This window comes from Pimephales promelas, chromosome 6, assembly GCF_988280905.1.
Source record: "Pimephales promelas chromosome 6, fPimPro1.hap1.1, whole genome shotgun sequence".
In the NCBI taxonomy this organism is placed as follows: Eukaryota; Metazoa; Chordata; class Actinopteri; order Cypriniformes; family Leuciscidae; genus Pimephales; species Pimephales promelas.
The window spans coordinates 28,840,976-28,854,407 of NC_142774.1; the positions used below are offsets into that span (position 1 = coordinate 28,840,976).

General features: G+C 37.3%; 1 protein-coding gene across 3 annotated transcripts in view; it reads right to left on the reverse strand.

Annotated features, from left to right (window-relative positions):
- pax5 (paired box 5) overlaps positions 1-13,432 on the reverse strand; it is a 60,312-nt gene that overhangs the window by 40,197 nt on the left and 6,683 nt on the right. For all 3 annotated transcript variants that reach the window (XM_089132347.1, XM_089132345.1, XM_089132346.1), the window contains exons 2-5: positions 10,808-10,973; positions 6,325-6,522; positions 5,053-5,117; positions 2,865-2,990 (exon numbers count right to left, since the gene is read on the reverse strand). In XM_089132347.1, the coding sequence (XP_088988473.1) occupies positions 2,865-2,990; positions 5,053-5,117; positions 6,325-6,522; positions 10,808-10,973 (555 nt within the window). The remainder of the gene's footprint in view (positions 1-2,864; positions 2,991-5,052; positions 5,118-6,324; positions 6,523-10,807; positions 10,974-13,432) is intronic.

Genomic DNA, 13,432 nt, shown 5'->3' on the forward strand with positions numbered 1-13,432 from the left:
TTGAAAGATGTAGTCAATAGTCATTGAATGCATTTTCTGCTTACTGTAAGCAATGCTAAATAATCCACAATTTTCCCACATAGACTGCTGTTGTGCTGAGTGTGTGAAGAGGTTTAAAAAGGTGATCAAAATATTGAGAAATGGGTCCTATCGATTTGTAAAAGAAGTGTAAATCACAATCTGTAAAGCATCCATCCTACTCTTTCTCAATTTGACAAATAATGACCATGCTCCTTAACACGTGTCTTATACTTCTTAAAATTTGCAAGCAGTGTAGGTTTCTAGCTGCCAAAACTATCGCTCATGTTACTTTATGCCTTTAGCAAACCCATGAGAACGGCCCAGACGTACTCACACACACACACACACACACACACACACTGCAAAACATCACAGCACTGACCACCCGCAGTTTCACCACGTCAATTAAACACACAAATTCATTTAGTAGCCCCTCCCTCCCTGCTGGATGTGATGTGTTGCATTAATTAAAGTGGCAGACGTCGGCCTAATTGGAGCTTGGATGAACGTTGATGTTTGTGTGTGTGTGTGTGTATTCAGCTAAGCCAGTCAGCTTACAAAGTTGTATTGCATCTATACTTTATGCAGTTGCCTTATGCAGTTTATACAATTTTAACTTGAGTAGTATTATTGTATTATGTGTTTGTATTTACAATAATAGTAGATAAGATAGATAGCATAACGATAGATAGATAGATAGATAGATAGATAGATAGATAGATAGATAGATAGATAGATAGATAGATAGATAGATAGATAGATAGATGGATGGATGGATGGATGGATGGATGGATGGATGGATGGATGGATGGATGGATGGATGGATGGATGGATGGATGGATGGATGGATGGATGGATGGATGGATGGATGGATGGATGGATGGATGGATGGATGGATGGATGGATGGATGGATGGATGGATTAATGGATGGATGGATGGATGGATGGATGGATGGATGGATGGATGGATGGATGGATGGATGGATGGATGGATGGATGGATGGATAGATAGATAGATAGATAGATAGATAGATAGATAGATAGATAGATAGATAGATAGATAGATAGATAGATAGATAGATAGATAGATAGATAGATAGATAGATAGATAGATAGATAGATAGATAGATAGATAGATAGATAGATGTCGGCTGGCGAAATATTTATTCTACATATTTACATACATATTATTTCTAAACTGCAAAATGAAAGTGTGCTAAATAGAAATGAATCTTCTATTGTTGATGTCTGGTATTTCATATCGTGTGTGAGAGTATGTGGATGACATCTGGAGTTCCCTCATGTACTGCAGGGGTCTGCCAAGCAATGGCTTTTTAATAGACATGTGTGCAAACACACACATACACATGCACATCCACATGCACACACTGTGCCTCCCCTGGATAGAGATGTTTATCTAAGACGTGCCAGCGGTGTCCAATCCCCCACCTACTCTGATGCATCTGTCAATGTTCAGCAACTTCCATCTGTGCTCTGTGTGTGCTTGTGTCTATGTGTGTGTGTATTAATATGACATTATGCAGAAAGAAAGAAAGAAAGAAAGAAAGAAAGAAAGAAAGAAAGAAAGAAAGAAAGAAAGAAAGAAAGAAAGAAAGAAAGAAAGAAAGAAAGAAAGAAAGAAAGAAAGAAAGAAAGAAAGAAAGAAAGAAAGAAAGAAAGAAAGAAAGAAAGAATACATGGTGTAATTGAATTTTTGTTCTGTAATTGCAGGTCTACATTATGTCTCATTAGTGTCCTGCATGAAATAAAACAGCATGAATAACACTTTAAAGGGCATATTGCAGGTTAGACTAGAGGACCCAACGAGTCAATGTACTCACCCTCATGTTGTTGCAAACCTGTATGAGTTTCTTTCTTCTGCTAAACACAAATGAAGATATTTTGAAGAGTGATTGGAACAAACAGTTGTTAGACACCATTGACTTCCATAGTAGAAAAAAAAAATATTATGGAAGTCGATGGTGCCAAAGAACTGTTTGTTCCAATCACTCTTCAAAATATCTTCATTTGTGTTTAGCAGAAGAAAGAAACTCATACAGGTTTGCAACAACTTGAGGGTGAGTAAATTATGACAGAATTTTCATTTTTGGGTGGAGTATCCCTTTAACCTTTCATATGGTATATTCATACAAGGTTATATATTAATTTAGATTTTTTTGTTTTACCTGTGATATGCTCTTTAAAGGGATTGTTCACTTTGGAATAAATTTTTGATATGTTTTAGCTTACCAAGATGTAGGTGTCTTTGTTTCCACAGTATTTTCAATTTTGATATTTTTAGGTCAAACTGTTCTTGTCTGTCAGTCATATAATGGAGGTATGTGGGGTCCACCCTGGGTCCACCTCAAAGAGCATGCACAGAGAAGTCCAAATTAAACATGTTGAAACGTTGTTGTTGTTTTTTCCGCAATTCCGGCGCTTGTGCAGATCGAAGCGCCCGTGCCTTCAGATCACTTGGACGTGGCTGTGGTTACAAGAGGTAAAAATGATATAAATCTTTTTCTCACACAAACCGCTCATTTCGTGTCTCAGGCCATCAGTGTGTACTTACATTCACGAGTCATTAAATCATGTTTCATTTGGACTTCTCTGTGCATGCTCTTTGAGGTGTACCCCATACACCTCCATTATATGACTGACAGACAAGAACGATTTGACCTAAAAATATCAAAATTGAAAATACTGTGGAAACAAAGACACCTACATCTTGGATGCCCTTGAGGTAAGCTAAAACATGTCAAAAATTAATTTCAAAGCCAACTATCCCTTTAGTTTAGAGTAGATGTTCTGTTCCCGAAAACAAAGCTCACACATCGACTTACTTTCGTCTCTCTTCCGCTTGCTTGCATCGGCAGGTGAGCTAATTCCCAGAATTCCACTGATAGAGTAGGAGGAGCCTGCAGTGTCACTGGTTACTGAGGATACCTGGGTCACTGCCACTGTAGAGGCTAGAAAGTTACAGAGAGTTACACAAATGTCCCAAAACAAAGTGCTGCTCATCGTGCTGACAGGACCTTCCCATTGGAAAGAATAAACTGTGATAAAGAAAACTTCAGGTGTCCTCTATGTCATTTTTTTCTGTATGTTGGTTGTACCACATTATTTTTTGGTTGCACAACATGACTTTTTTTCAAATATTAAAAACCTGTGAGTCCATTTTTGTCATATGCAACAGTCTTCAAAACATATTTCTTGTTTTCCACAGAAGCAAGAAATGCAGACAGGTTTGGAATGACATGAGGGTGAATAAATAATGACAGTTTTTTGGGGGTAACTATTCTTTAAATAAAGCTTTCTTTTCAAGAATATTATTTGAATGAGTTTTATTTTATTTTATTTTTTTGTTATAATAGCAGAAACTCTAACATTTTTACTTTATGCCCCAAAAATATATCCAAATTTTAAATTAAAATATATTCATAGTTCAAAAAGAACATAAATCGCTCAGAATTTGTAATATGATCTATTATCCATTAATATTTTGTATTGAACTGGTGTAACCTGCGATATCATCTTCCATTTTTATTCCATTTTAATCATAGGTTGGATTTCCAGGTGATGCATGGAATGGGCAAGTGTGTATCTGTGTAAATATCCCTGGACAGAATTGGGTTTTATGTGATTCTAGCCTCTGCCTAGTTAAAGCTTCCAGCCCAATGTCTTTTGTTGATATGTGTGGTGTTTTTGAGTTTTGTTTATCCTCTCGTGGTTCTTGGCCCAGCGTTTTCCCTGTTAAAGACCTTTCACCAAAAACTGCTGTCACTCTATTCTAGCAGCGTGCTGCCGCCCAAGGATAAGATGCTAACAAGCTAACAGCTTTTCGACATGTCTGGCTGTCTGTGAGGTCTTGGCAGTAAGGGACGAGGCCACAAAGTCTTCTCTCTGTCAACCCTTCATTCTCCTCTCTCTCTCTCTCCTCTTTATCTCACTTCCTGTCAGCTGACGTACAGCCTGAGTGACAGTACAGTGGCCCCAAGGGGACACTAAGGTGTAGAGATGAGGCTAATCCCACATCCCAACAGACTGTGCTAAAATGGAGAAGGTGGGAAAAAAGAAAAACAAATCGCTCGGAGAAAAGATAAACGCCTTTGCTCGCCCGCCGCTCTCGTTTGCTAACCAGGTGGAAAATGTAATGAATGCATATCCATCCATTTTTTACCCCTGATTTATCGTTTCAATTATCTGATTCTCTTATTCTTTTGCACTTTTTCCCCCCCTCACGTCAAGGAATGGAAACCCGAAGCGAGCGCTTTATATTCAAGATCCCTAAATTTCAATTTTCCGCCTGAGTATGAGAACTATTTATCATCATAATCTGAAGGAGACAGAGAACTGGCAAGCGTTGTGCGTGTGAAATTAATTTAGATTAAGCGGAGGTGTGCGATTATGAAGATTACTGACAGTGAGACAAACACAGTTCAATAGTTTATTAACTGCCGACGGGAGTTTTCCTCATAAACTGGTCTCAGACCATTTTTTAGAGACTCCCCTTTGGTTTTTGGAGGCGGCATTTTGAGTGTCAGGGATTTAAGGATGTAATCAAACGTTGAAGATTGAGGATATCTAAATGTAAATGTTTCAAAATCTCAAATCTCAGTCCCCCTCAATGTCTAGCATTGGTATACGACACTGCCTAGATCATTTTCATAGGGTATACTGGTGTGGTGAAACTTTTTTATTCCAGTTTTCAGTTACTTGATCCTTCAGAAATCATTCTAATAAAGTGTTGAAAACAGTCGTGCTGCTTAATTTATTTTTTTATTTTTATTTTTTATTTTTTGCGGAGACTCTGATACTTTTTTTTTCGGATTATTTTATAACATTTTAAATGCATTTACTGTCCCTTTTAATCAAGTTTTAATCAATCACTGCAGAATAAAAGTATTAGTCAAAATGTTGAATGGTAGGCCTACTTTTTTTATTTATTTTTAAAATCAAAATATGTTTCTAAAATTATCCATAGTGAGGAATTTGAAATATGACAAAAGTAAATGTGACATTGACTCTTACCTAAATTATGGGCAGAGATCGCTCCTGATTGGCCAGGTGGTTGCTGGACTTTAGTGCGAATTATCCTGCGGCAAAGAAAGAGCAAACAGGAATTAGACATTATGGTGTGTTTGAGGTTTACTATGCAAGGTGCTATGTGTAGGGGTGTGTGGGTACTGTATATGCTTTAATATAAGTATGCAAGCACGTGATGTGTGTGTGTGTGTGTGTGTGAAGTGGCTCATGCAGGCTGACATGGCAGCAGAGTCTCACACTTCCTGCATGGCTGCTCAAGCAAAGCACCTTTCCCCTCTCTGCCTCCCCCCTCTCTCTCTTTCTCTCTCTCTCACACACAATCTCTCTCTCTCTCTCTCTCACACAATCTCTCTCTCTCAGAGAAAGATTGTCATTGTACACATGCTGTTGAAGCAGTAAACTGGACACTGCTCATGAATATGTGTCTTTTTATTCCACTAACTCAGTCAGTCCTGTTGTTTTTCTCTATCCTCCTCCATTCTTTCTATCTATTATCCATGCATTTCTATATCCCTTTTCTGAAGTAACCAACTATTTCACGTTTGTACACATACGTTTTTGAAATAAGTCTTATACTCAATAAGGCTGCATTTATTTGATCAAAAACACATATTGTAAACAATAACCAGAAATATTGTAAAATATTATTACAATTTAAAATAATTGTTTTCTATTTGATTATTTTTTCATATGTAATTAGTTCCTGTGATGCAAAGCTGAATTTTCAGCAGCAATTACTGTCTTCAGTGTCACATGATCCCTCAGAAATAATTTTAATGTGCTAAATTGGTGCTCAAGAAACATTTCTTATTATAATCTATGTTGAAAACAGTTGCGCTGCTTAATATTTTGGTGGAAACTGTGATCTTTTTTTTTTTTCAGGGTTCTTTGATGAATAGAAAGTTCAGAAGAACAGCATTTATTTTAAATAGAATATTTTTGTAACATTATAATGGATTTACTGTTAATTTAATGCTCAAAAGTATTCATTTCCTCAAAAAACGCAAATTTTACTGACCCCAAAGTTTTGAACAGTAATTTACAGGCTTTATGCATGTTTGGAAAGTGAAGCAATGGCAAAAACAAATTCAGAAAAACACGCTTCAAACAAGTTCAAAACCCAATCAAATCTTAAAAGGTTCAATCTTAAGTCACTCCCTTATATTTTAAGGAAATCAAATTGACACTTAGGCCTAAACAATTTTGTGTCAAGTTGAATGGATAATGAAAATATTTTAACAGTGCACACACACACACCTGTTGATTGAGCTGACACTGGGCACGCTGTCATTATCACACACTCTCTCAGCCAGCAGTCTGTCTCGGATCTCCCAGGCAAACATGGTGGGGTTTTGGCGTTTGTAATCAGCGATTTTGTCGACGACTTTGGGTGTAGCAACCTTTGGTTTGGAGCCTCCGATCACCCCTGGTCTGATGCTGCCTGTCTCATAGTACCTGTGGAGCAAATGGACTGAGAGTTGTATTTAACCAGGCAAGATAAACAGAGAGTTCTGGCATAGTAGGCCTATAATGCCTTGCGGTCAGCGTGCAGCAGGTTAGCCAACTAGTAACACAGACACCATGAACAACACCTTTCACAAACCTGAAATAAATAATCAATCTGTTCAGCCAATTAAAAAATAAAAAATAATCTTGTTTAAAGGTGCTAAGTGATGTCAGGTGACGTTTAAAGTATTTTCAAACAAAACGGAGGCTAGAAAGACCCTCCCTCCTCCTCATTCGCGCTCTGACCCCCCCAAACCCCACCCCCAGTGCCTTCTTGTCAGTAATTGGCTGGAACAGTTTGTTATGTTTTGTGGAGCAGGTTGCCGCAATTTGTTTTTGTTGCCATTTGTGTTTTCTGGGTTGTCTGCATATACCGCACTTTTTTACAGTGTGTTTAGGGGACAGGCAGCTAGCGGATAGTAAAGAGATGTTTGCTGTATGTGACAAAAAAAAAGTTTTGGCCTAAAACACAGCCCATTCTCACCCCCAAGGCGTCACTTAACTGGGGAAGCATTTGGACATGCTTCAATATCTGACGCTTTAGGCGCCCTTTAGCGTCAGTTAGATGACGCCCTAGGATCGCGTGTACCCTACCCCCACCCCACACCTAAACCTAACCGCGTCCTCTAACTGACGCTTTCCTTTAGCGTCAGTTAGATGACGCCGTAGGATCGCGTCATGTAAGTGACGCTAAAGGGCGCCTAAAACGTCAAATATTGAAGCATGGTCAAAGGTGACGCCTTGGGGTGAGAATGCGTTGTAAAAAAACGTGTGACATTGCTTAGTGCACCTTTAAGCCATACACAGAGGAATTCTGAAATACATCCTGGTCTAAATTCTGATTGAAGCCATGCAGATAAATTCACACCTGTGTCCACACATTCTATATTAATTCATCTATGGTAAGTGTAAACCCCCCAAAAAATCAATTACTCACCCTCATTTCGCTTCAAACCCTTAAGACCAAGTTCATCTTGGGAACACAAATGAAGATCTTTTTGATGAAATCTATGAACTTTCTGCCCCTCCATCGACAGAAACGCCACTTTCCACAAAGTTCATAAAGAGATTGTAAAAGTAATCCGTGTGAATTGAGCGGTTTAGTCCAAATTTTCTGGAGAGATACGATCGGTTTATATGATGAACAGTTTGAATTTAGGCTTTTATTGACATCTAAACATTGATCAGTGAACATAAATAGAAGCTCAACTGAACCTGCTTGACGTGCGAGAACAAACCTCTTGCGGAAGCTAGAACTGCTGCGTAACACACATCATTGGTTCTTGCACGTCAAGCGGCCAGCGCAGTCTCATCCCAAGACGTCATATGACTGATGTCTTGGGACGTCTTTTGACCATACGTCAACATCCGCCTTTTTAGGGTACCCTTAAACGTCGGTTAGATGACGTTATCGGATCCTAACCTACCCCAGACCTAAACCTACCCCTAAACCTACCCCGTCACCTAACTGACATTAAAGGTAAAGCGGCAGTTGTATGACGGCCCTGGATCACTACGTTATCTCACGACCAATTCGTACGAATTCGTACGAGTGATTAAAAAGTGGCTAATTCGTACTAATTCATACGACCTCACTCGTATGAATTCGTACGATTTGTCCAAACCCACGTGATGGGGGTAGGTTTAGGGGCGGGGTCAGGGGTAGGTCATTCGTACGAATTCATACAAATTGGCCATTTCGTAAAATATGTAAGATTTAGCAAAAACGTACTAATTCGTACGAGTGAGGTCGTACGAATAGTTACGAATTAGCCACCTCGTAAAATTTGTACGAATTTAACCGACGTTTAAGGGTACCCTAAAAAGACAAAAGACGTCAAAGACAAAAGATGAGACTGTGTTAAAGCAACCATGCTTGAGCTTCTGTTTACCACAACTGATGTGTGAGTTGATTCATGTTTATATGTAATAAAACTAAAAACTAAATGATAGTTAGTTACTCAATTCTTATGGATTAGTTTTACGAACTCTTAAATAACTTTGGCATCAAAGTGGTAGTTGTGTAGACTGTCAACGGAGGGACAGAAAGCTCTCAGATTTCATCAAAAAGATCTTCATTTGTTTTCCGAAGATGAAAGAAAGTCTAACGGGTTTGGAACGACATGAGGCTGAGTAAATAATGAACCATCCCTTTAAGCAAATCATGGTGGAATAATCATTGAGTTAAATATTAATATATTATTATATATTTTTAATTTTAAGACATTTATTGAAAATATTAAAATATATTTAAAATGAGATCATTTGGTGAATAATCATTATTTAAATAGATTCATATTAATGCATTCTAATATGCTTGTTAATTTTCTTATTATTATAAATTCCGAAAACAGTTGTGATGCTTAGTATTTTCGTGGATTCTTTGATGAATAGAAAGACATTTATTTGAAATAAAAAATATTTTGTAACAATGTAAATGATTTAACTATTTTTGTTCAATCCTTGCTCAATAAAAGTATTAATTTATTACAAATAAAAAATATCTTACCTCAAACTTTTGAACTGTATGTGTGTATATTATGAAATTGATATATGATATAATTCATTATTTAATGCATTTATTAACCATTTGAAAATGTATTGAATATCTGATGATTAATTAATTAATTAATGTAATCTTGAAAATTTGTGTCTCATATATTAGCTTTTTCTTGTGTTTTATGAAGCATCCAGCCCGGCTATGCATTACAGTAATTTCACCAAGGTAAATGGGGTTTTAGGTGCTCTGCTTCATCATGCATGGCTAGATTTAGTTAATGTCCTACACACAAAGATAAAGCGTACAGCACAGCCATGAAAAGTTCACCAAAATTAGCATGCAGAAAATTCCCTCATTACAAGAGAGCCGAGTTAGTCATACGCCTTATTTACTCAAACCTCACTTGCAGCCCACATATTAGTGTGTTTTCTGCCTGAGCAGTAAGAGGGAGGGAAGATATTACCACACACACACACACACACACACACGCACACACAGAGAGCGCTGCAGTAACGGTTGAGTGAGTTGGACCGGGGCTGGGGGAAGAGGGCTGAGGCAAAGGAGAACAATGCGAAACACATTTTTTTGATATAGCTAAAGGCTCTAGCACTAATCCACACCTTTATCCATTCAAATTCTGCCCTCCCCCTTAACCCCTTCCTCCCTCTCCTTCTCTCTTTCCTCCTCTCTCTCTCCCTTTCTCTGTCCTTCCAGCCATCCCTCCCTCCTCAGGAGACGTATGGTGCCCAGTGTCATTTTGATGCAAATGTAAAATGTGATGAATCTTTTCTTTTTTTGTCCCAGAAAGAAAAGACGGCGCTTTGACTTTGGCTTCGGTGCGAGATTTCAGAATTACTGAATTTCAACGTGTCTCCTTTGAAAGGAACCGCTGAGTCAGCCTCAAGTTGAACCAAAGGCAGAGGGAATATCAGCCGTATGGCCGGCATTCATCAGTGTATGGATATTTTGGAAATTGATATTTATTATGGATTATGTATCAGTTGACTTTGATGAAAGAATGGAAGGATGGTTGGAAAGCTTTTAAAGGCAACAAATAGACACTGACTCCACTGTTTGAATGCAATAGAGGACATTAAGCTGGTTTCCCAGGCAATGATTAAGCCTAGTTCTGGAGAAAATAGCACAGGCAATGGAGATTCTCCATTCAAAATCCTCTTCGATTTGGGACAAAGCAAACTCTGTCTGTGGGAACTAATCCATATTATTCACCAATGCAATGTTATGTGAAATAATCATACAATATCTTGAGAAACTGACTTTATACTGACATAGAGCTCTATAGAATGTGTCTAGTCACATGTTGCAAGTTGCATCCACTCTCTTATATAATATTTTAATAGTTTACAGTTTGAGATAAAGTGCTACATACTTTTTAAGTCTCTTATACTCATCAAGGCTGCATGTATTTGATCAAAAATAGAATAAAACAGTATAATAATAGATTATTTTCCATTTTAATATATCTTGTTGATGCTCAAGAACCATTTCTTATTATTATCAATGTTGAAAATGGTTGTGCTGCTTAATATTTTTCAAGTTAGAGTGATTATTTCAAGATTGTTTGAGGAATAGACAGTTCAACAGAATCACACACATACTTTGGTGCTATGATACTGAATGATGTATGATTAGGGTTAGAGTTTATATATATATATATATAAACACACACTTATACATGCTTCTGTTTGACATTTTCTTATAAGCAGAACTCACCTGCCCAGTATCTTGCTGACGCAGCCGTGGCTGACCCGGAGCTGGCGGGAGATGTCACATGGACGTACGCCCTGATGGGCCAACTCCACTATCCTCTGCCGCACCACGTCAGGCAAGGGCCGCCCGTTGACAAACACCCCACCCAGCTGATTCACCCCTCCATGCCCTGTGGACACAGACAGCAATAAAAGGACACTGAGCAAATCATATCATCCTTAAATACAGAAGCTTTCACATAGCAGGCAAAAGGTGTTGCTGTCCCACCCTGGTGTGTGCGCGCGACCTGAAGGTTACGATTCATTATTCAGTCTCTTCCTCTCCTCTTTACCATATCTGCCCCTGGTGGTCACCTAGAGAATTGCACATGACCTCCTCGCTCAAGTTTGTTTTTGTATATGGTCTATAATTGTAGTGGAGTCTTTTTTTGCACAGTGGGTGGTGGGCTTAGACTTTTGGATATTTTCTTTCATTCTTGTACTGTATATATTCATTAGAATTCAGTATCTTATCATCATTTCAGTGCAGAAGTCTTTGTGGTAATCCAGCCCAATCTGCCATATTAACATACTGATTGCTTCAGAAGGGGAACACACAAACACACATTTACACACACAAAGGGACTGGGGGATCTGTTAATCCGAGCTACAGGGTAATGGATCTTAAATACATCCGGGCAGGCGATATCAAAAAGACCTAACTGGCCTTGTGTCCTCATAACTATATATAAGTTCGGCTAAAAGAAAATTAATACCCAGCTATGTGTCATTTTCATTCTCTCAAGGCAGTGAGCTGCTTTTTAATGAAGTTCCTTTACTGAGTGATTTGACCTCTGAGAGGTCTCTAGAAGTCTGATTTCAGTTTCATTTGACCGCTTTTCTATTTCGTTTTGCTTCAGTTTCCTTTTTCTTTAACAGTTTATTATTTAAAAACTTACTGACAAAGTCACAAGGTCAATTAGCTCAGTTGATTTTAAAGATGTACATTAAAAATTAGGTGCGCAAACTTTTTTATGATTAAATGTGTTTGTGTATATATATATTATTATATAATTTTGCTTAATCCCCACAGTTTCAATGTAATAAACAGCATCACATATGTGTCCTTAAGAAATACACACAGTGAAAAGCATCAGACAAACATTTGAAAGTCGAGTATAAAATGATTCTTCCTGTGGATGGCCTTAGGTTTTTAAATTTGGATAACTTAGAGAGTTTTTAGATCAGTTTATGTTGAAATTCTAATACTTTAGTCAAGTCAAGTCATATTTATTTATATAGCGCTTTTTACAATACAGATTGTATCAAAGAAGCTTCACAGTGATAACATGAAAGTAATACAACACAGATCAATAATATTGTTGAATATTAAATGTCCCCAAATGTTTAGTTGGAAACTTTTTCTCTGCAACTAATCACCAGTTAAGCACTGATTTACAGTTAGTTATGATGACATATTATTAATATATGCACACTGATCAAGCATGTATTTAAGTGTAGCCTATATGAGATATGTGTTTGTTTGAATATGAGAGCGTAGAGAAATAAGGCTGCCAAGGATTAAATGAAACAAGCTATTCAGATGTGATCTAACCCAGACTTTTCTTCAGCAAATACTGCAAGCTTATAAATCGAAGTGTTCCTAGAGCTTTGATTGATTTCGAGGCAGGTTCCGTTTAGAAATGGCGAGAGCGGCTGAAAGACATTCATGCTCCCCCATCCAGAAAATAAACCCGATTAGAGACGCTGCTCCATTACGATCCGCTATCGGCCGCCTCGGTTAAACCAAACGCCAGCAAAGCGACGTGACATCAGGCGTGCTTTAACAAACACACTCGAGAGAAAAAAGAAAAGAAACAACTACGGGACTACCTTCATTCATGCAGGGTAAATGCATTGTTTTCGAGAATGAATGCATGCATAATTTGTAAGTAAAATCACAGATATATACATTTTAAAAATAAAAAGAGTCTGATTTATCTTGTAGGCTATAGTAAAAAAGAAAATACTTTTAAACATAGGTTATAAAGTCCAGTAGCCTAAGCGTTTAGGTTTCCTGGATTAAAAAGTTTTAAAGAGATTTAATATGGTCATATAGTCATAAACTACTCTAGACTGTGTACATCATAACAGGTTGATTATTTATATTTTGTCATTGTTTACTCACGTAGCATATCATTACCTATTAATAATTAATGTCTCACTGCATATAGCCTATTATTTATTTTATTCACTAATAATGAATTTTTGCATAATTTACGTAAAATTGTAAAAAGAAAAGAATACTGTTTAAAAAAATAAATAAATAACCGATACCAAAAAAAAAAAAACAAGAGAAACTCAGAGCACAGAAACTAAAGATGACACTTCAGAAATTCCAGCAAAAAAAAAAAAAAAAAAAAAAAAGAATCTTAGCAAACTTCAATGCTTCACTCCTAAGTAAGACTGAATTAGTCATTTTTTTCGATAGACAATGACAATTTCGTATTTATTTATTTTTTTATTTAATTCGTGTTTAAATAAAAACAGATAAAACACTGTTAGAAGTCTTTGGCAAAATTAATAGCCTACGACTGCTATAGCATACGCATTCATAGCTCGTGTCAATTTTGGGTAAAACTTTACCAAT